At 38.7% G+C, this 19,435-nt stretch overlaps 1 protein-coding gene across 8 annotated transcripts in view; it reads right to left on the bottom strand.

The window, feature by feature from the left end:
• Window positions 1-18,940, bottom strand: part of DDX50 (DExD-box helicase 50) — a 37,980-nt gene extending 19,040 nt beyond the window's left edge. Inside the window, exons 1-10 of one of the 8 annotated variants that reach the window (XM_064594725.1) lie at window positions 18,731-18,940; window positions 14,845-14,898; window positions 14,175-14,474; window positions 11,408-11,483; window positions 10,855-11,033; window positions 9,060-9,177; window positions 8,757-8,942; window positions 8,124-8,269; window positions 2,978-3,127; window positions 696-797 (exon numbers count right to left, since the gene is read on the bottom strand). In XM_064594725.1, coding sequence (XP_064450795.1) covers window positions 696-797; window positions 2,978-3,127; window positions 8,124-8,269; window positions 8,757-8,942; window positions 9,060-9,177; window positions 10,855-11,033; window positions 11,408-11,483; window positions 14,175-14,474; window positions 14,845-14,898; window positions 18,731-18,820 — 1,401 coding nt within the window. In that variant the 5' untranslated portion in view covers window positions 18,821-18,940. Of the gene's footprint in view, window positions 1-695; window positions 798-2,977; window positions 3,128-8,123; window positions 8,270-8,756; window positions 8,943-9,059; window positions 9,178-10,854; window positions 11,034-11,407; window positions 11,484-14,174; window positions 14,475-14,844; window positions 14,957-18,730 lie in introns of all 8 variants that reach the window. The other 7 variants (XM_064594728.1, XM_064594724.1, XM_064594729.1 and 4 more) reach the window with 7 other exon arrangements.
• Window positions 18,941-19,435: the final 495 nt, after the last annotated feature.

The following is a 19,435-nucleotide window of genomic DNA, read 5'->3' as shown; positions in this document are numbered from 1 at the left end:
CTGGAAATAATATAACACTGTATGTTAATTATACTGGAAATAAAATTAAAAACTTAATTAAAAAGACCACAGCTGAATCCCACAAAAAGTAATTAGAAGAGGGAAAAAATAAGCAGAATAATATCCCCACAAATCATGAAAGAGCTCTAGAAAGGCATGCCCAACAAAACAAATGGAAAGTATAACATTATGTGTCTGAATAAGCTAAGAGAAATTTTTAAATAATACATGAAAGAACAAGAAAAATCAAAATGAGAAAAACAAAAAAAGAGGTGAAATGACTCAACCAAGAAGCAGAAAGATAAAGACTCTTCACAAATGAAGACTTTACCGGAAGGAATAGAAGATTGAGCAAACATAAGAGCTAATGCCTTAAAAATAGGAAATCTTGAAAAAGTGAAATAAAGAGATGAAAAGGATTTGAGATAAAGTGACAAAGAAGAGAAAAAAAAAAAAGAAACCAACATAGAAAGAGGACCTAAAGAAAAAAAAAGGCAATCAGACAAACCAAACACCAAAAAATTATAATTCAAGAAAATTTTGCTGAAATATTAAAAAATATATTTGAAGCTACAGGGTACCCACAAAAAGTGACCACGAACAATACAAAATACATTCAAATAAAACTACTGATTTAAAAAAAAAAAAACTACTGATTTAAAGATTTATTTATTTTAGAGAGAGAGAAACAGTACCTGTGCGAGTGTGGGGAAGGGCAGAAGGAGAGAATCTTCAGACTCCCCGCTGAGTGCAGAGCCTGATGTGGGGCTCAATCTCACAACCCATAAGATCATAACCTGAGCCGAAACCAAGAGTTGGACACTTAACCTGAGCCAGGGGCCCCTGATTTTTAAAGAAAAATTTAGAAAGTCTTTTGCCTGAAGGCAAAATATTATAAGAAAAAAAAAAAAAACAGACTGGAATCAGACTTTTTACAGAATGCTTTACCCCCAAAACAATGGCAAAATATATTCAAGACAATGAAGGAAAGAAAACATGAACCAAGAATTTTAATATCTAGCCAAATGGTTTTCAGGTATAAATTTACAAATATGCTATTATTAACAGGCAATATTATTTCCATAAGCCCTTCTTCAGGAATCTACTAGATAACAAGTCACAAACAACAGAAATGATTGGACAGATACTGACATAAGAACTGATAGCATTACTATCAATGGATGTTAATATCACAAAAAGAGAGCGAGCTACACATTATATACTCCTATAACATAGTTTTGCCCTAATTAAACAAACCAACCCAAATTTTCAGAAAATACAGAAGACAGAGGAACATGTTAAATGATGCCACAAGGAAGCAATACTCTAGATTATGGAAACTTGGTTTCTTAAACAACAAAAAAAGCTGTAAGAAAAAAAATAGATGAGGGGCGCCTGTGTGGCTCAGTCGGTTAAGCATCTGCCTTTGGCTAAGGTCATGCTCCCAGGGTCCTGGGATCAAGCCCTGCATCGGGCTCCCTGATCAGCGGGATATCTGCTTCTCCCTCTCCCTCTGCCTGCTACTCTGCCTACTTGTGCTCTCTCTCTGGCAAATAAATAAATAAAATCTTTAAAAAAATGTTTAAAAGAAAATAGATGAGAAAGGAATCCATATATTAAAGAGACTTAATGAAATCACACAATTTACGAATCTTATTTGGATCCAGATTCAAGACAAAAACTATAAAAGAAAAAACAATCATGAGGCAATCGACAATCTGAACACTAGTTGACATTTGAAGATATTAATTACTGTTATTTTTAAATGTGGTAACAGTATTGGGGCGCCTGGGTGGCTCAGTCGTTAAGCATCTGCCTTCGGCTCAGGTCATGATCCCAGGGTCATGGGATCGAGCCCTGCATCGGGCTCGGCGGGAAGCCTGCTTCTCCCTCTCCCACTCCCCCGCTTGTGTTCCCTCTCTCGCTGTGTCTCTCTCTGTCAAATAGATTAATAAAATCTTTAAAAAAAACAATTCTTTTCTTTTCTTTTTTTTTTTTTTTAAAGATTTTATTTATTTGACAGAGAGATAGTGAGAGCAGGAACACAAGCAGGGGGAGTGGGAGAGGGAGAAGCAGGCTTCCCGCCGAACAGGGAGCCCGATGCGGGGCTCGATCCCAGGACCCTGGGATCATGACCTGAGCCGAAGGCAGACGCTTAACGACTGAGCCACCCAGGCGCCCCAAAAACAATTCTTTTCTTTTAGAGACACATATCCAATTATTTATGGATGTAATAATACGTTATCTAGGGTTTCCATCAAAATAATTCAGGAGCAGGAAGTGAGTGGGCATGTGGATGAAATAGGATAACTGTTGCAGCTGGAGAATGAATACACAGGGGTTCATTACACTGTCAACTTTTGTATATGTTTAAAATTTTCTACTATAAAAAGTTAAAAAAGACATATAGACTTAGTATTCTGAGCCATTCATTCAATAAATATTTGTGATTCATTTTATAACACAACTTTAAAATACTACCCCCTCTTGCTCACAGAAACTCATTTTGTTTCACTTTTATATTTTCAAGATCACATTATGCAAAGTCTTAAAAAAGCCTTCTCAGGAAAATGGGTAGACTTCTATCCTGACTTAAAAGATCATGACAGGCTGGCTATAACTTCCTTCTGAATTAGACTCAATTCTAAAACTGACAATCTTGGGGTGCCTGGATGGCTCAGTCGGTTAAGTGTCTGACTCTTGATTTCGGCTCATGATCTCAGAGTCGTGAGATCAAGCCTCCCCTGCTGGGCTCCATACTGGGCAGGGAGCCTGCTTGGGATTCTCTCTCTCTCCCTCTCCCTCTGCCTTTCTCTCTGTACCCCCAGGCATGCTCTCTCTTCCCCGCCCTTCTCTTTCTCTCATAAAAAAAAAAAAAAAAAAAAAGATTATCAAACCTAGTCCACAAAGGACAGTATTTTTGTTCAATGAATCATCCCTATAATCTCAATTAGAGAAAGCATGAGAAAATACTTACCTGTTTTATATGTGGATTCATGGCCATTTCAGTTACATTCTTTTTGGTTTCACAGAAAATAATAGCCCTCCCTTCAGACCCACTGTAGACTTGAAGGACGTCTCCAATAACTGCTGGCCTCTGAGACCAATGGCACTGGATGGCCAAATGCTTTGAGGAAAGAAAATACCAAGTATCTGTTTCATTAAAATTAGTGAAAAAGACTTATTTTGTATATGTTTTTTCTATTTGTTCAAGAATCGACCTTTCTGGCATACAATAAAACAATTCTCCCCAAACCCACTTAAAAACAATATACAAATGGCCATCAACAGGTGAAAGGATAAACAAATTGTAGTATATTTATACAATGTAATACTATTCAATAATTAAAAGGAGCTAAAAAAAAGAGAAAAGAATCAACTACTGATACATGCAACAATATGGATTAATCTCAAAACATATGCTAGGTAAATGAAGCCTTACAGAAAGAGAATACACACAGGATTCCATTTATATCAAGCTCTAGAATAGGCAAAGCTAATCTACGGTAGAAAAAATTCAGAACAAGGGAGCCTGGGTGGCTCAGTCAGTTAAGTGGCTGACTCTTGATCTCAGCTCAGGTCTCAATCTCAGGGTAGTGAGTTTAAGCCCCATGTTTTTAAGCAGGCTCCATGCCCACTTAAAAAAAAAAAAAGAAAAGAAATCAGAACAGTAGCTATCTCTGGATGGGGGACTTGACTGAGTAGGGACATGAGGGAAATTTCTGGGATGATGGTAATATTTCTATATTGGGGTAGGGGTTTGGGTGATACACATGTTACGAATTTGTCGAAACTGAACAAATGTACTTAAAATTCTGGGTTTATTGTATGTAAATCTTATCTTTTAAAAACTAAATGTTATATGAACCTCAAAAATATACTAACTAAAAGAAGCCCAACACAAAAAGTCACATATTATATGATCACATTTATATGAAGTATGCAAAATAGGTAAGTCCCTAGGGACAGAAAGCAGATTGGTGATGCCAGGGGCTAGGAAAAAGGGAGAATGGGGAGGAACTAACTGCTTCATGGTTATGGGGTTTCCTTTTGGGGTGATGAAGTTCTGGCAGTAGAGAGAAGCTATGGTTGCAGAACATCACGTATGTACAAACACTCAATTGTAGATGTTATATACAGTTTATTTAATTTTGTGAATTTTACCTCAAAAAATTTGAAAACATCGAACTCTAGTTAACAATATACATGCTAAAGTACTTATGAGGAACTATGCTCATTTCTGCAATATGAAAGGAATAAAAAAGATGGATATAAGTGAAATATAAAGTGAAATTCATATATAGTGAAATATTAATGGTAGGATCTAGCTGGTGGCTATATGAGTGGTCACTGTAAAACTCTTTTGACTTGGGGCACCTGGTGGATCAGTCGGTCAAAAAGTGTCTGCCTTCTGCTCAGGTCATGATCCCAGGGTCCTGGGATTGAGTCCCGCCTCGGGCTCCCCACTTTTCCCTCTGCCTGCTGCTCCCCCTGCTTAGGCTCTTTCTCTCCCTCTCTCTGACAAATAACAAAATACAATATTTAAAAAATAATAAAATGAAATAAAAGTAAAAAGAATTAAAAAAATAAAATCTTTAAAACAATAATGTTGGGGAGGTGGATGGGGAGATGGGGTAACTGGGTGATGGGCTTTAAAGAGGCCACTTAACGCAATGAGCACTGGGTGTTACATGCAACTGATGAATCTCTAAATTCTACCCCTGAAACTAATAATACAATATATGTTAACTAAATTGATTTTTAAGTAAAGAATTTTTAAAACAGTAATAATAATAAATAAAACAATGTTGGAGGAAAACTGATGTATATTCTAAATCTGTGCATTTTAACATGTATCTCAAAAAATTGTTTTTAAAATGTAATACATATTAATTACAGAGCACCTAGAAAATAGAAAAGAACAAAGAAGAAACCAAAGAATCATTTGTACCACCTATGACAAAGTCTTGCTTCTTCCCCATTCTCAAAAAAACAAAACAAAACAATCTAAATCTGATCAAGCCTCACAATCCAACCATCAATTCACAGGAAAATGAAGGTGGAGGGACATGTTAAATAATACCCACAGAAATGCAAATCAGCTAAATTGAGACTGTGGGAAATTCATCATTTCAAAAATGATCATTTCCTTTTAACAAAAAATTGGAAGAAAAAAGAGACAGAGGAACATGTACATTATAAAAGATTTAAGAGAAAAATAAACCAGTGGCAATTTATCTTTTTTTAAGTAGGCAGGGCTTGAAAGTCCTAACCCTGAGATCAAGACCTGAGCTGAAATCAAGAGTTGGGCGCTTAAACCGACTGAGCCACCCCAGCACCCCAAACCAGTGGCAATTTAAAGATCTTATTTGGATCCAGACTGAAACTATTTAAAAAAAAAGACAACTAGGGTAATGTGGATACTAGATATTTAATAATACTAAAGCAGCACTGGGTTTTTCCTACTGTGATAATAACTGTGGTTTTTGTTTTGTTTTTTGAAGAATACTTATCCTTTATTTATTTTTTAAAGATTTTATTTATTTGTGAGAGCGAAAGTGAGGGAGAGCACAGAGGGAGAGTGAGCAGCAGAGCAGGAAGCTGAGCAGGGAGCCCGATGTGGGGCTCGATCCCAGGACCCTGGGGATCATGACCTGAGCCGAAGGCAGACGCTTAACTGACTGAGCCACACAGATGCCCCAAAAGAATACTTATCCTTTAAAAATTATATACAATTACATGAAAATGAAAGGATGACTGGATTGCTTCAAAGGTAGGAATGAGGGACACCTGGGTGGCTCAGTCGGTTAAGCAGCTGCCTTCGGCTGAGGTCATGATCCCAGGGTCCAGGGATCGAACACCACATCCGGCTCCCTACTCAACGGGGAGCCTACTTCTCCCTCTGCCTGCCACTCCCCCTGCTTGTGCTCTCTCTCTTTGACAAATAAATAAATAAAATCTTAAAAAAAAAAAAAAAAAGAAAGGTAGGAATGAAGAAGGTATGGGGGTTTAGAAAAGATCATCCTTAAAGCCTGGTGATGGGTACATCAGGTCCCTTATAAATACTCAATTTCTGCATATGTTCGAAAACATCCTTAATAAATTTTTTTCACTGATACATTTTACTCCCAGAAAATTTTCAGCCAGGGGTGCCTGAGTGGCTCAGTCGGTTGGGCGTCTGCCTTCAGCTCACGTCATGATGCCGGGGCCCTTGGATCGAGCCCCACATCGGGCTCTCTGCTCTGTGGAGAGCCTGCTTCTCCCTCTGCCTGCTACTCTGCCTATCTGTGCTCTCTCTCTGTCAAATAAATAAATAAAATCTTTAAAAAAAAAAAAAGAAAGAAAGAAAATTTTCAGCCATTACAAAATACAAAAGCTAGCTTCCTTTCACTATTCTGTACTATAAGTTCTCTTTTCCAGAAGTGATTATTACCAGTAATTTGATATTTCTCTTTCCAACCTATCTCTATACATTTACATAAATATCTAAAGAATCCATTTAGCATTATTTGTCTATTTTTTGGAAAATATAGTATAACTCTAGGGGCGCCCAGGTGGCTTAGGCAGTTAAGTGTCTGTCCTTCGGCTCAGGTCATGATCTCTAGATATATATATACAGTATAATTCTATATGTATCATTTTATAATTTAGTTTTTGCCACTCAAATTCATTCTCTCTCTCTCTTTTAAAGATTTTATTTATTTATTTGACAGAGAGAGAGAGCACAAGCAGGGGGAGCAGCAGAGGGAGAGGGAGAAGTAGTCTCCCCACTGAACAGGGAGCCTGATGCGGGGCTTGATCCCAGGATCCTGGGATCATGACCTGAGCTGACGGCACACGCTTAACTGAGCCACCCGAGCGCCCCCAAATTCATTCTTTTTAACCATTCCACTGTACTTATACATTATACTATTGCTTATTTAGACTATTTTTATTTACGTACACATACACATATACATACATCTATTAAATGGAAAGTGACGTATACGGTACCTTTCATAAATGCGAATATTACCTTAATTCCATTCCAATCTCTTTTCCGTTTTCTTTCCTTTCCTTTTAAGTAAGTTCTACATCCAACATGGGACTCAAACTCATGACCCTGAGATCAAGTCACACTTTCTGACTGAGCCAGCCAGGCACCACCCCCCCCTAATTTTTTTTTAAAAATATACTATTAGTTTGAATTTTTATGGAGTGAAAATTATCCTTTTCCTTTATGGTATCTTCTTCTGACTTTATGTTTAGAAAAGCTTTCCCTTTCCTGAAATCAACTGTTCATCTACACTGCTTTAAATGATTTTATGGCTCACTTTTTAAAATTCTTTTGAGGGGGCACCTGGGTGGCGCAGTCAAGTGTCTGACTCTTGGTTTTGGCTCAGGTCATGATCTTGGGAGTCATGGGATCGAGCCCCACTTTGGGCTCGGCGCTCAGCACAGTCTACTTGTGATTCTCTCTCCCTCAGCCCCTCCTCCCACCCCATGTGCACGCGCTCTCTCTCTTAAATAAATCTTTAAAAAAATAAATTCTTTTGAGAATTTTTTTGGTATAGGGTATGAGATGGAGATCTAACTTTTTCACCTAAGCTTTTAACACATTATCCCAGTGCTATTCTCTTCAAATTGATATAAACTGCCCCCTTTGTCCTTTTCTACATACTTTAAGTCTCTCTCTACAGCTGCCTGTATATCACTTGTTAGGACTTGTCTGTTAACATACTTTTCTTCTCTGATTTATTCTATTCTACTCCTCTGTCTCAGACCATAGAAATACACAGGTATCTTACTGACTAAAGGCAAAAAGAAAGATTTGGGGATGCCTGGGTGGCTCAGTCAGTTAAGCATCTGCCTTCAGCGCAGGTCATGATCCCAAGAGTCCTAGGATGTGTCCCACATCAGGCTCCTTGCTCAGCAGGGGGCCTGCTTCTCCCTCTGCCTGCCACTCCCCCTGCTTGTACGTGTGTGCTCTCTCTCTCTGACAAACAAATGAATAATCTTAGAAAGAAAGGGAAAGGGAAGGGATGGGATTTGGCCTGAACTAGTACCCAAAACTTAAGTTTAGCTTCAACAAATTTCAAATACCAACTAAAAGCTACAATCTATCATGCCAGAAAGCTACTTACTTCCACAGTAGTTGCAGCCTTTTGAGTCATTTTTCCGACAAGGTCAACCTGTTCGTATCTGGATTTCATGTATTTTTTTGCAACTTTGTATACCCACTGTGGGCAAGTTGCAGAAAAAAGTAAAGTCTGAGGATTGTCTTCAGAATCTTAAATAAACAACAAAAAAAAATCAAATGCTTTCTTAACATCCATGATGTAGTCAGCTCCTGAAAATCCCCCCCAAACTTCAAAGAAATCATAAAAAATTAAAAATTTGGGGTCCATTTTGAACATACAAACTTCATTACAATTATTAAAACTTTCAACTTTCAAAACTGCGGGAAAATATGAAGAAAACTGACCCCAGAAAAAAGGTGAGAATTTAAAAAGGGACAATGAGCAAAGAAATCAGTAAAATGAGTTAGTAATAAATCTACTGACTATAAAAAATAATACATGAAGGAAAGCATAGGAAGCTAACAAACAGTTAAAGGTCGCATTGTACTTTCTTGTTCAGGAAGAGAACAGGAACCAAGTAACTTTAGCTTTGTTAGAACACTGGGGACAATGTAATAATAATTATGAAATAAAAAATTTGTAAGCTTTTAAATATAAGGATAATTGCTAATGGGTTTATTTTGAATTAGGATATACCAGTTTTGTAGGATTCATGGATAATATCTTCAACTTGTTCAGCAAAACCTAAATCTAACATTTGATCCACTTCATCAAGCACAACATGGCGCAGTTTAGAAAGATCTAATCGGCCGCTCTGCAGATGGTCTTTGATACGACCAGGAGTCCCGACCAAGATGTCAATACCATTTCGAATATGATTAACTGTGAGAGGAGAGAAATAGCAGTAATATATAAAGATCAAATATATGTTTTCACATTATTTCTTCAGATTTAAGTAGCAAATAGATCTTTGCACTACTATCATACGTATTTACTCACTTTGGCTTTGATAGGATGTTCCACCATAAAAACATGCCACACTGAGTTTCCTAGTGATATCTTTGAAGTCTTTGGCTACTTGGTTTGCCAGTTCCCTTGTAGGAGCCAAAACAAGAACCTAAGCAAGAGGTTTAAAAAATAAAAAGATACTTTTCTAAAAACATCTAAATTCAAACTGAGAAGACTTTTTTTTAAGGTGCATTTAAAACTAGGAATCTCAACATTAAAGTCATAGTATTTAAAGACAGAGCACATACACACACAAAAATTCATTAAAAAATAAAGACAACACAAATGACAACAAGAACAATAACTTAGATTTATAATACCCTCCCCTCCCCTCTTCCTTCAGGTCTCTCTTCAAAACTCACTTTCTCAATGAGGTTCTTAACCCTCTTTTCATATGCTTCACTCCTCCCTTAACTGTTTCTCCTTAGCGCTCATGTCATGTAAAATATTTATGCTTTATTTATTTGTTTACTGTCTGTCTCATGCACTAAAATATTAGCTCCATGGCGACAGGGATTTACGTTAATTTAAGTTACTGTATTCCTTACACTTCAAACAGTGCCTGGCACAGAACTAGTGCTTTACGTGAATTACATAATTCAATCCTCACAAAAACCCTATGAGGTGGCATTATTATCCTAATTGTACAGATGAGGAACCGGAGTCTCAGAGAAGTTAAAGAGTTTTGCCCAAGATCAAACAGCTAGAAGTGGTGGAGCTGGACTCTCCAATGATGTCCTTCTAGCATAAAAGCTTTTTAAGGCAGTGTTGGAACGTGTCCTATTTCTATTACTTGCAGTCTTTCCTAATTTCACCTAAGGAAAAAAACTCTCTAAAAAAGGTATTTCCTGGGCACCTGGGCGGCTCAGTTGGTTAAGCGACTGCTTTCGGCTCAGGTCATGATCCTGGAGTCCTGGGATCGAGTCCCACATCGGGCTCCCTGCTCGGCAGGGAGCCTGCTTCTCCCTCTGACCCTTCCCCCTCTCATGTGCTCTCTCTCATTCTCTCTGTCTCAAATAAATAAATAAAATCTTTTTAAAAAAAAAAAAAGGTATTTCCTGTTAGCCAACCTAATCCAAGACCATTATGACTTAATTATATTAATACATGTGAATTTACTTTCATATTGCAATACCATTTAGGAGTCTCAAAGAACAAATTACTTTTAGTCACATATCTGTTCAAATTATGATACTGATTATTTTTCTTCTTCACTTTTATTAACCTTAAAGTGAATATAGGTTCTGAAAACATCAAATTTTAGGTTAAAATTTCACTAAGTCCTCTCTGTTCTCTACTATAATTAAGACAGATCTCCAGTACCCCAATAACATAGGGACTAACAAAATCATTTCTATAATCTCTTCTTAAAAAGTCAACCAGTGAAATAGAGGATATTATTACTGAATGATTAAATAAATGAATACCTCTTTAGCAAATTCATTGTTTAAAAGCAAAGATCAAGACTGAAAAAAAAGAAGAGAAGGTCACTAAATATACTCACTATAAACATACCTAAAATTAGACATGCTGGCTTCATAACATACATTTATCAAAGACATCTATGGATCCATACACATTACATTCATATGCAAAATAACCACTTCATTCAACTTTACTTGAGATTTATGTTAAAAATCAACTAATTTTTGCTTTAGGATCTAATTTTTACTTTATGCCACAGAGCTAACTTTTCTATCTTGGGGGTACTTGAACTTAAGATCAGTATATTCTTCCTTTCCCTTTCCATTAATGTTTTAAACCTTTTACTCCCTGTAATGGTTACCTTTGGTGAGCGGCTTTTTTTAATTGTCTCTTGATTTCTTTGGAGTCTTTCAATCAAGGGGATGGCAAAAGAGAATGTCTTTCCTGTTCCTGTCCGTGCTTGAGCAATTAAATCTTTTCCTTCATATACAGGACCAAAGGTCTTAACTTGAATAGGAAAGAGATATGATACCCCTCGACCTGTAAAATGAGATTTCATTGAAATATATTTAAGATTAGCTTTAGGAAAAAATATTTTTATTTGAAAATGACAACCCAGATTCTTCAACGTCAGCCTAAAAATACAATACCTAGTGATATTTACAGTTATTCCTACCGCAAAGAGGAATTAAAAAAAAAAAAATTGTTCTGACACTTCTGACAAATACATACAATTATTTAAAGTTAAACACCGGTTAGAATATCAAAAAGGATGATGTAGAAATAACTGCAATTAAAGAAGAGCTATTTCTCTTACACTTCCTATATTCTCCTTTTGGTCAGAAGAGGCAAAGATTTTTTATAAAATCCTAGTTGTAGATTTTCAGTTGTATATCCATTAAAATTCACAGTACCTTTTAGAAGCTTTATTGTCTCTTCAGAAATAGGGAAATTGGAGAAGGCTCCTTCTTTCTGTTCACGTGTTAGGGTCTGTCAAAATGAAATCAAAGTTCTAACTAATATAGTTCATATTCAACTAGATATTTAGAATCTTACTCATTTACCATTTTTCGTTTTAGTGAATGAGCTAACAAATCAACTTTAGTTAGTACCTGCAAAAATTCTATAGATTAATTTACATGATACATTAGTGGAAGACCCTTTTAATTTCAAAAGTATCCCTTTAAATAGCAAGTTTACTCAATACATTTTCCCACAGTACATTTTATTTTTCTCATTTTTCTTTTTTTTGGGGGGGGGGATGGGGTAGAGGGAGAGAGAGAGAATCTTAAGCAGGCTCCATGCCCAGCATGAAGCCCAACATCAGGCTCCATGAGATCACAACCTGAGCCGAAATCAAGAGTCGGACACTTAACCGACTGAGCCACCCCGGCGCCCCTCCTACAGTACATTTTAAAATTATTAACTCACAAATAAAACTCCCTTTGAAAATACATCTACTACATAAATCAAAATATATTTCCATTTGATTGAGACATTACAGAAGAGCTATTTGATCATCTAAGTCATATTCACAGATACAGACAATATTAATTACAAGATCTAACAGAAGCCTACAAACCAACCTAAAAAAAATTACACAATGAGGAAAGTAAATTGTTTCTAAAAATAAATGTTAAAAAAAGTTGTTCTATGGCTCTAAATAGCATGTTTTAGGTCACCAAAACAAAGAAAAGTTCCTGTAAGCTTGAAAATTTCTTTAACACATACACAGGTTAGCATGACATAATCATTTAACATCTACTGAAAACTGTGTATACTAGTCAATGTGTATACAGAACGAAGACAATATATCTGTTAACTTTATTATTGCTATGTTTAAAGAAAGTAGTTCCAGAATCATACACAATAGCAGTTTCAAACAGAGAACCAGATAAAAGACATAATATCAAACTGAAATTGTAAGCCATTTAAGTAAACCTCAAGGCTATTATCTTAAGATTAAAAAGAAAAAAAAATTTATTACAAAAGTAATACATTTTCATTGTAGAAGCCACATATAAACAGAAATAAAACTATAATCCAGTCAGCTAAAGCCACATTTGAAACAAACACTCCTCCAAACTTCAGTCTATGCACATATGAATTTTATTTATTTATTTTTAAATAATCTCCACATCCAACGTGGGGCTCAAACTCATGATGCTGAGATTAAGTCACATGCTCTACCAATTGAGCCAGTCAGGCACCCCTAAATGTTTTTAAATAAAAACAATACTGTATATACTGTATTGTAATGTGTGTTTTTTTCATTTAATAGGATACACTGAATACCTTTTAATAATTATTATTTTTTTTTTTTGAACTCATGACCCTGAGATCAAGAGTTACACGCTCTACTGAGCCAGCCAGGCACCCCCTGAATACCTTTTTAACACTCTTCCACAACCTTTAGGATAGATGTCATCTATTGCATAGATCTAGCATATTTTCTAAAATCAACTGCCTACTATCAGACATTTAGGATGCATAAATTTTTTGCTAGGATCAACAACACTGTGATAAGAGTTTCATACATCCCTGCACACCTCATGATTATCTCTTTAGGAAGATAAATGCCTAGAAGTAGAATTCCTGAACCCAAGTGTGATCTAAAAAAATAATAAACAATTAAGCCTATTATAATACAAAGCATTGTACCGGTAAAATCCCAACAGAGCAAAAGCAACCCCGTACATTCTGCTACTAGCAATACAAATTTGTAGGGCCTTATTTATATCAACTCTCTAACATATGTGCTTCCTGACAAATACCAAATTCACAAATAAAAAAATGCCGTATTTTAAGGCAAAAATTCAACATGTTTTCCCAAAGCTCTCCAAAGATTACACATTAAATTAGGCTCAGATGTATTTAAATTATTGGCAACCATCAGATTTTAAAATATAAAGAACTACTGATTACCAAGAATTATCAAGACTTTCAATGTTGTTTCTTTCGGAGGACTTGAGTTACTGACAATTTATGATACCTAGACAAATCTATGAACTCTGCTAGAGGAAACCTGCAAGAACAAATTGAATAAATTCTGTGCAAGAAAATATCTACTCTAACAGGTATGGGCAAAAGCAATGGGTCCAGCAAAGCAAATTCTACACTAAGCATGTTTTCTACACCTCCCAAAAAATTAATATCCAGAACAGATTTCTTCAGATCATTTTTAGGTTTCATTTTTGTTTAAAAATGCAAACAGCTTTAAGATTGAGTTACAATAAGATCTAAAGATCACTTAGAGTTGCTATTGTTACAGAAGCAGAAAAAGCAGAAGGCAAAATACACAAAGTCAAGAGGCTTTATGTACCTTGTTTCAGGAAGTCAGACGTCAATTCATGAGTACTGGTAGGGACTGAAATAACCATAAGAAATCAAGTAGGTGACCATCAATAAGCAATTTGGAAAAACTAGGAACCCAAATGTACAGGAAAAGTTTACATTTACATCCCCCCCCACCTCCACCCAAAGAAAAAGGCAATATAATGACAGAAACAAGGGACAAAGAATAAAAGGCTCATCAGGTTTCAGCTATAGACTCCACTGTCCACCTGAGGGTACTGGACACTAAGCAGGAAACGTTATGGAATCAATTCTAATTAGTCTAAAAAATCAAATTAGCCTGTATTTCAAGGATAATGGCAAATGCATAACAAAAAGTATTCATACCTCCTCTAGTTTATTATCACTTGATTTATGAGTAGAACTATCTAAGGATGACATTCGCTTTGATTTTTTTTCATATTCACCAATATCTCCATTTGACAGATCTTTTCTTCTTGACTTATGAGATTTAGAAAATTCATCTGAAAGTCTATTATTACATCCTTCTTCAGTGTCTCCATTTAGCTTCTCTTTCATTTTAGCTTTTTTGGGCTTGGGAGCATCCAAGTTATCTGTAACACCATTTTCTCTTGTTTCTGATTTCTCATCTGAGTCATAATGGTGCCTTGACTTCCTTCTATCACTCTGTGGAAAAACAAAGAAGCAACAAGAGGGTCACAAGCTTTCCTCTTAAGACTCTAGAGAACTTAGACCGTTGACTCCCCAACCAGCAAAGCTCAATCGACCATCACCTTGAAAAGTTACCTGGTAAAAATCTAGACTGGTTGCTAATGCCAAGCCTAAGCCTCACCTCTTGCTTTCTTTCTCATCCCATTTCTTGCATTCTCAAGACTTGGCCTCTAGCCCCTCTCTGATCCCATTACATGATTTAAGGGAAATCAAAATAGCTCCTTTCAGAAAAAGATGAGAACCCGAGATTTATAAATTAAAAAGCAAACAAACAAAAACTTCTATCTCCAAGAGAAAAAAAAGTTAATAATTATTGAGTACCTACCCAGCATTGTGTAATGTGTTTTCGGCTTATCTTGTTTAAATCTTCATAACAACCCTATAAGGGAAGTACAGGTCCATAATCCCTTATCCGAAATTCCGATATCCATAAAGCTCTGAAAACCGAAAGTTTTTTGGTAACTTATTTGGAGACAAAACCTCACCTAACCTGAACTCATTTGGTGGGGAAATTTGACTCGAACTGATGTGAGGCTATTTATAACCTTTATTTATTCCACTTATTATGCATATTCACATTTGATATTAACGTGTTTGATTATAAACTGGGGGCCCCAAACCCTACTGGGGTGTTATCCTTCTAAAAATCCCCAGAATTCTGAATCAGCCCCAAGGATTTTGGATAAGGGATAGCGAACCTGTATTACCTTTGTACCTTTGCCATTTTACTGATGAGGAAACAGAAGTTCTTAGAGGTAAGTAACTGGCCAAAGAGTCACATGCAGGATTTCCTTCAAGTGGAAGTGCTAGTAATCAAGCTCTGTCTAATTTGAAAGCCCATGCTCTTTTCACATCATGTTTCCTTTTTGAACTTTGATAATTAACAGATTAAAGAATATACAAACCAAACAAAACTGTCATTCACGTAAAGCTCCAACTGTTATACTCCCATGGAAAGGCAAGTATATGTAATCCTTGAAACCTTTTTAAAGTTTTTTAATTATTAGAACTTAAAAAAAAAAAAAAGACAACTCTGCAACTTTAGTTTTAAAATGCCAAAGTGGGGGTGCCTGGGTGGCTCAGTCGTTAAGTGTCTGCCTTCAGCTCAGGTCATGATCTCAGGGTCCTGGGATCGAGCCCCTCATCAGGCTCCCTGCTTGGCAGGAAGCCTGCTTCTCCCTCTCCCACTCCCCCTGCTTGTGTTCCCTCTCTCTCTCTGTCAAATAAATGGATAAAATCTTTAAAATTTAAAAAAAAAAATGCCAAACTGGTGACCAACCAGTGTTTTTTTTTTTTTTTAAAGATTTTATTTATTTATTTGAGACAGAGAGAATGAGAGAGAGAGAGAGCACATGAGAGAGGGGAGGGTCAGAGGGAGAAGCAGACTCCCCGCCGAGCAGGGAGCCCGACGTGGGACTCGATCCCGGGACTCCAGGATCATGACCTGAGCCGAAGGCAGTCGCTCAACCAACTGAGCCACCCAGGCGCCCCCCAACCAGTGTTTTAATATGTGCAAACAACAAGAAATTATTTGGCAATTTAACACTTCGAAATTACTTGGTCAAATATTCAAAATAAATTACAAAGTAGTTATTAGTGATAGCAAAAACTACCACCACCAAAATTTTCACCAGGATTTACATAAATTTTACAGAGTACTTTCACATACAATTTTCTCATCCATAAAATGGAGGAGATGCTGTGAAAACAGAATAACATATGTGAAAATGCTTTGTAAACAGTAGAGCTTTACATTAACATAAGTTATACAGTTACATGTTACAACATTTGATCTTTCATTAACTGAACTAGCCCACATCTCCCCAAACCAACAAGTTCTATAGAAAAACAAGGTTATTTACAGAGCCAGCCTTGGGGTGAGAATCACCTTTGGGCCCCATACTTCAGGAACATGAAGCAAGGTAAAGTGAGACCCCAAGTCCAAACTCAGTGATGAAATACATCATTCCACATCAGATCCGTAGTGAGTGCTTGACACCGTTCACTTCCTCAGCTTCCACGACACTCTATATCCCTTCCTTATCCTCTTACACCTACCCTCTCCAATGGTTCCTCTCCCTCCTCCTTCTGTGGATGCTCCTTAAGTCTCTGTTCTTTGTGTATACTTTCATACCATTTTCATGGCTTCAACAAACACTTCCATGCTTCTTTCCTCACCTGCACTCCAGTTTTGAGAACCTAAGGCCTAGCTCCATAGCTCTACATACCCAAACCAAACTTATCTTCAACTCAGTGCCAGATCACTACCCGAATGCTGTTTCTATTAGTTGGTACTCCAATCTGCTTCCCAATCTTTAGTTATCTTTCATAGTTAGAGGAAAATCAACAAGTATTTCTGGAGAATCTACAACGTGAAAGCCACCAATTTACAAGAATGTATTGATATGTAAGGATGGACAAGTATATGGCCATTTCCCTCAAGAATCTTAGGAAACATTTTGGAGAGGATACAAAAGGGAAAAGTGAGCTAACTTTACAAAGATAGCACTGGAACAAGACTTCAAAGGGGAATGAGATTACTGGACGTGTATAGTAGAATGTTTAGAATAAACACGTAGGGCTCCTCGGTGGCTCAGTTGGTTAGGCGACTGCCTTCGGCTCAGGTCATGATCCCGGGGTCCTGGGATAGAGTCCTACATTGGGCTCCCTCTGCTCTGCGGGGAGCCTGCTTCTCCCTCTGCCTCTGCCTGCCACTCCCCCTGCTTGTGCGCTCGCGCTCTCTCTCTCCCTGTCAAATAAATAAAATCTTAAAAAAAAAAAGAACAGACACATAAACTAAACCTTGACAGACAGACAGGATTTGTTTTTTGTTGTTGCTTTTAAGATTTCATTTATTTGAGAGAGAGAGAACACGTGCACAAGCAGGGGGAGCAGCAAAGGGAGAGGGAGAAGCAGGCTCCCCGCTGAGCAGGGAGCCCAAAGCAGGGCCTAATCCCAGGACTCTGGGATCATGACCTGATCCCAAGGCAGACACTCAACCAACTGAGCCACCCAGGCACCCCAATAGATAGGATTTGAATGCAAAAGGAGATACAGGCATTTCAGGAGGAGCCAAAATTACAACTGCTTGGTGATTCCACTTACATAAGGTATCTAGAGAGGTGAAATTCATAGTGACAGAAAGTAGAATGGTGATTTCCAGGGACGGAGGAGAGGGGGCAATGGGAAGTTGGTATTTAAGGGGAACAGAGTTTCAGTTGCAGAGATGAATGGCGGTGATAGCTACAGAACAATGTGAATGTACTTAATGCTACAAAACTTACACTTTAAGATAGTTAAAATGGTAAATTTTATGTTATGTATATTTCACCACACAGACAAAAAATAACTGGTTGGCTGGAATGGCAAAGTTTACCTTGGTGATAAGGTAGGAAAGGTAAGTTCTGCTCTCTGGAGCTATACAGAATATTTCCATTTTTTTGTCAAAAGTCAGCCTTCAAATACAGCTTCCTCACCCACCTAAGCTCTGCTGTCTTTTCTCTGGGTCTCCTTCTTTTGAGGGTGGGGATGGGAATTCTCGGCAACCCCTCTACAGGGTCCTTGAGGGAAGGGACTTATTTGAACTCCTTGGTGCCAGCAGAGTGTGGCACAAAGTAAGCTCATTAGATACTTGTGGACTGAATGAAAATACTAACAGTAAAGCCTACTAGTGAAACAACCCACACGATCTCCATCACAGCCAACTCCTAGCAATGCTGGCTGTGACACATTTCCTTAAGCCTCTAAACACTAGCTACCGAGGTTTGTAAACCTAAGATCTATTTCCCCAAGACTCTCCCTCACAGGTCAGGGTGACGGAGAAGTAACACATATTCAAGGCAACCATCTTTCTTAATCATCTTCTAAGACAGCCCATAAGAACCGAACAGGCCTCGTTGCTTAAGGAAAAAGAGGAAAGAAAGAACAGATTCCGCGGTGATGGGAACCTGAGTCTGCCCATCTCTTAGGCTCCCACGGGAAGGGCTGAGGGAGCACAGGGCGCCAGGCCAAAGCGTAGTGCAGCCCTTCTGCAGGTTACGGGTATGGAGGTGGGAATGGGCCCGGAGCGACCTCAAAGGGACAAGGGCTGCGCGAGGGGAGGCCCTGGGATGCTCCGGCCGGGTTGTGACAGGCCATCAGATCTGAGACAGATCCCCTCCCCGCCCAAGCCGGCGCAGCCCAAAAAGAGGCGCGGCCCATCCTCAGCGCACCTTTTGCCTCTCCTTCCTTTGGCTCTCGGTCTCCTCCAAGGGTGCCTCCAGCTCCATAATGTCCCCCCAGAGGAGTTTCCCAGGCATCATTCGCTGCCGCTGCTGCCGCCGCTGCCGCCGCTGCCGCCGCCGCCGCCGCCGCCGCCTCCTTCTGGGCTCGGTGGCCACAACCACCCACGGGCGGCAGCAGCGTGAAAGGAAGCGGGGGCAGGGTGGCCGCCCGGCCAGAGCTACGTCACTTCCGGGACACGCACCGCCCGGCGGGGGAAAAATAATCCCGGATACTCTAAGTTTAAACTCTTCCTTCGCGTTGCAACCTCCCAGCCAATGAGTATGAGCGATCTCGACTGGCCCACCCTTGTTCTAAAGTGATTGGCTGTTAAGGCAAAACCCTGGCCAATCTCCATAAAGGACGCGCGAATTTATTAGCATAAAGTGATTCGCGTCCCCCCCCCCCCCCGCCCCCGACTTCTCTCTCCCTACCCCACTACGAACACTTATCCTCGGTGCCGCGGAGACACTTTGGGGCTTCCCAGCATGCACTGCTGGAGCTGGGAAGGCCCTCAACCGCGGCGGAGAGGCGCTCGGGCGCGGCGGGCTGGCGCGTGGACCCGCCCGAGCGAGGCCGGTGGGGAGCGCCACGCGCCGCCTCGCCATTCGCCGCCGGAAGCGGCAGGCCTCGGCCCGCCCATTTCGGGGTGAAGC

Source organism: Mirounga angustirostris, unplaced genomic scaffold (assembly GCF_029215605.1).
Source record: "Mirounga angustirostris isolate CCGP_5_RB_7025 unplaced genomic scaffold, mMirAng1.0.hap1 SCAF_6, whole genome shotgun sequence".
NCBI classification, from domain to species: domain Eukaryota; kingdom Metazoa; phylum Chordata; class Mammalia; order Carnivora; family Phocidae; genus Mirounga; species Mirounga angustirostris.
Note: the sequence above shows the minus strand (reverse complement) of the source record. Positions and strands in the feature narration are given on the sequence as shown.